The following is a 3515-nucleotide window of genomic DNA, read 5'->3' as shown; positions in this document are numbered from 1 at the left end:
TTTAGACAGACTAGAATTTATTAAATTTTTTATAAGTTGTATGCAGAACTAACTGAGATTGCCTTACTTTTACATTCTTTTGCAAGAAGATTGATCTGTTGTAGATTTAAAATTTAAATACTATATAATTATTACGATTACTAGTTCCAAAAAAAAGGTTTTCACTTTTTAAATTATTTTTTATAGTTTATTTTATAGACATACAGTAAAGTTGTTAGTTAAATGAACTAGTAATTTGAATAAATAAACTTGATTGTTAATTTTAAATAGAGCACTAACTAAAAAGAATGAAGGCAAGAAAATGGATTCTCATGCAACAGTTTGATGGTTTTCCTAAGCTGACAGATCTGAAACTAGTAGAGGAGGATTTACCTTCACTGAAAGATGATGGTAAAAGTATTAGCATGTTGATTGATTAAATGATGAATGAGTGAAATAAATTTAAATAAATTATGAAACATATTTTGAAATATTCAAAAATTAAATTAAAATTTTTTTAGAGATTCTTATAGAAGCTCTGTTTCTTAGCCTTGATCCATACATGAGGTTTTGTTTCTAATAAAAATTCAGTACTTTTTCTTACCAAATTCTACACTAACATTCTTCTAAAACTCTCTAAACTACAAAAGGCAGATGAAATTAATTCATGATTAATTTAGCTCTGAATATTTATTTTGTTTCTATTTCGTTGATTTTTACGTTTTAAAATTAATTCAAGCTAGGTTTTTTTCTGTACACTACCTGAGTACATTGATTTTAACCAACACGCAATAATTAGTTGTGTTTTGTGTTATTGCATAGAAAATTTGAAATTTAAAATGGTATAAATTACAAACTCTATATATATTATACATATACAATGTATATTATACATGTATAGTATTAACTTTATTTTATGTATCTTTATTAAGATCTGTATTTTAATTGCCAAACTGTGGTTGTGTATGCTTTAGTTATTATGTATAAATGTTTTATTAGGCCATTTTCGAAAGCTCTACCAGATGGTTCAACAATGATTGGCACCCAAGTTGCCAAGTAACTAATTTTTTTTAATTTAATAATTATTTGATTATATTACTTAATTATACTTAATGATAATATTTAAAATTATTTATTTATGTCATGTTTCAATCACATATGGCGTGTTGATACTAATTTTTCCACGAAACATCAAAGAGTCGTGGAAAGCAAGAACTCGGATTTTCCAGTTGGAACGATGGTAATTGCAGATTGTGGATGGAGGGATAGATCCGTCCTTAGTCCCAAAACGACGAAGATCCAAAAAATGTGGGATACAGGCAAACATAGCCCTTCTCTTTCCCTTGGACTTGTTGGCATGCCAGGGTTTTTATTACTATATAAAAATTTGATATTGGTTAATTCAGAAAAATTATTTACTAAATGATTTTTGGTTTCTCATAAGAAACTTTTTGTAGATTAAAAAAATTACGTTTTTTAGACCTTAAGACCTTAGACCATAACATGACATGACATGGCATAATGAACTCAAACTCTAGGGAGCCAATATAATTAAGTAATGTTTACACGCATGCATACATTTAAATATAACTATTCTCTCATAACATATATGAATTGCTTTTTTTTTATTTGCAGACAATCTGCCTATGTTGGCTTGTTAACAATCTGCAACCCACAACCTGGGGAGACGATTTTCGTCAATTCTTCTGCTGGCATTGTTGGCGCCATCGTTGGACAGATTGGAAAGATTAAGGTTCACCTGTTTATTAACATTTAAAAATCTTTAAACTTCCGTTGAAACGAAATTTACCTAGAACAAATTATTTGGAGTATTATTCATTGAATTTGACATTTCCACAGGGCTGTAGGGTGATTGGTTGCGCGGGTACGGTTGAGAAGTGCAAGGAGGTTAAGGAGCAGTACGGGTTTGATTACGTCTTCAATTACAAGACGTGCAACTTGAATGAAGCTCTCAGAACGGCAGCTCCGAATGGCATAGATTGCTACTTTGACAACGTAAGCCACTTTAATAACTAGCTTTCATTCAATTATTAATTAAAAAGTAGCATGGGAAATTATTATTTTGCATCTTTACATGTTTTTTTCTTTAATAATAATAATAATATTAAAATACACTTTACACCCCTTAGGTTGGAGGTCAAATGTCAGTTGAGGTCATTTTTAACCATCTAAACCAAAAGGGCCGAATTGCTTGTTGTGGCAATCTCTCTGCTTACAATGCAAAAGAACAACAAACTGGTTAGATTACAATTGCTGGTATGAAAAAATTTCAACAGTTACAAAAATATTTCTCTATAATTATGTTCATCACTTAGGTCCGTTGTTTTTCTTTGAATTCGTGAGAAAGGAGTTGAAGATGGAGGGATTCATGATTTACAGTTACGAAGAGAAGTTGCCAGCGGCCAGTGCTCAACTTCTGAAGTGGCACGATGAGGTGTGCATGCACCTTATTTCATTATTTCAATACTCTGTATCAGATTTTTATTTTGCTTTTTTTGAAACAAGTGCATTTATCTTCCGGAAGTTGTGTTTTTGTTATTAGTGATCAACATCATAATCTGCCGTTGATATCAATGTTCTTTTTTTACAAATCTGAAGGGCAAATTGAAGATAAATGAGGTAGTGGTTGATGGCTTTGAGAACATGCCTCAGGCCTTCATCGATTTCCTCAGAGGATCGTACAACGGAAAAGTCGTCATTAAAGCTTAACTTTTTAAAGATATCTCCTCCCCAGTTTTGCATATATTGTTTTGATTATCACACATAGAATTGAGAAGATGGCTTAATAAAAACATTTCCTCTTTCCATTATTATCATTATTTTATTTCACAAAAATGACGAAAACTTTTTTGAAAACGTCGACACAAAATGGAAATGAAACTTGATTAAAATGTTGACAGGATGAAAAAGCTTAAGGAAAGTATTCGATGTACGTTATTTAGCCGAGAACCACTGTGATTTGAACAACAGAATTTTCAAATTCATCAACGTTAATGAACATTCAGTACAAAGCATCACAAAAATATAGTTAGTCTTTAAACTGGTTGCCACATTAAATTTCCGAACTGGTGATCCTGATAAAGTCTTTCGTTATTTTGTCGACTGCCTCTCTAAGATGCGGAGGGACCTGGTTGAGACGTTCGATCGTCGTTTCCACGTTCGTACTCACGTGGTCTCGTTCGCCGTCGTTCGTCATCTGTTTGTTCACCTTGCATCTCATGATCACTCTGCAATTTTGATAAAATTTACAATTTCACCTCAATTATTTGAATTTTTAGTTAATAATAATCGTAAACCGCACATACTTTGCGTACTTATCTTCTGAGTTGATGGTTGTCGGGTCGTCTGTAAGTGAGGGAAGCAGTTTAAATTCTTAAGATGCCTTACGTGTGCAATGCAATATAGGAGCGAGAAAATTATAAACATATAAAGACATATTCATTTAGAAAACTTTCTAATACACCGAAGCTATATCAAAATAGATTTTGTCAGATTTATGATGGTGTTTGCTGATA

General features: G+C 31.6%; 1 protein-coding gene across 1 annotated transcript; it reads left to right on the top strand.

The window, feature by feature from the left end:
* Positions 1-263: 263 nt before the first annotated feature.
* HELRODRAFT_113207 (hypothetical protein) lies at positions 264-3299 on the top strand. Its single transcript, XM_009023080.1, has 9 exons — positions 264-390; positions 501-546; positions 979-1035; positions 1177-1344; positions 1615-1732; positions 1840-1995; positions 2130-2238; positions 2316-2434; positions 2599-3299. The coding sequence occupies exons 1-9, from the start codon at positions 288-290 to the stop codon at positions 2707-2709; spliced, it is 987 nt and encodes a 328-aa protein (XP_009021328.1). The 5' UTR covers positions 264-287; the 3' UTR covers positions 2710-3299.
* The last annotated feature ends 216 nt before the right edge of the window (positions 3300-3515 follow it).

The sequence above is a fragment of the Helobdella robusta genome, assembly GCF_000326865.2.
Source record: "Helobdella robusta unplaced genomic scaffold HELROscaffold_34, whole genome shotgun sequence".
In the NCBI taxonomy this organism is placed as follows: domain Eukaryota; kingdom Metazoa; phylum Annelida; class Clitellata; order Rhynchobdellida; family Glossiphoniidae; genus Helobdella; species Helobdella robusta.
The sequence above is the reverse complement of the archived record's forward strand: the minus strand, read 5'-3'. Positions and strand labels throughout refer to the sequence as shown.

Bases quoted from the DNA above. Each gene is read 5' to 3' on its own strand.
- HELRODRAFT_113207 (XM_009023080.1), top strand. From the start codon at position 288: ATGAAGGCAAGAAAATGGATTCTCATGCAACAGTTTGATGGTTTTCCT. The intron at 1,036-1,176 runs GTAACTAATTTT...GAAACATCAAAG, and splicing joins ATTGGCACCCAAGTTGCCAA to AGTCGTGGAAAGCAAGAACT. The intron at 1,733-1,839 runs GTTCACCTGTTT...ACATTTCCACAG, and splicing joins GACAGATTGGAAAGATTAAG to GGCTGTAGGGTGATTGGTTG.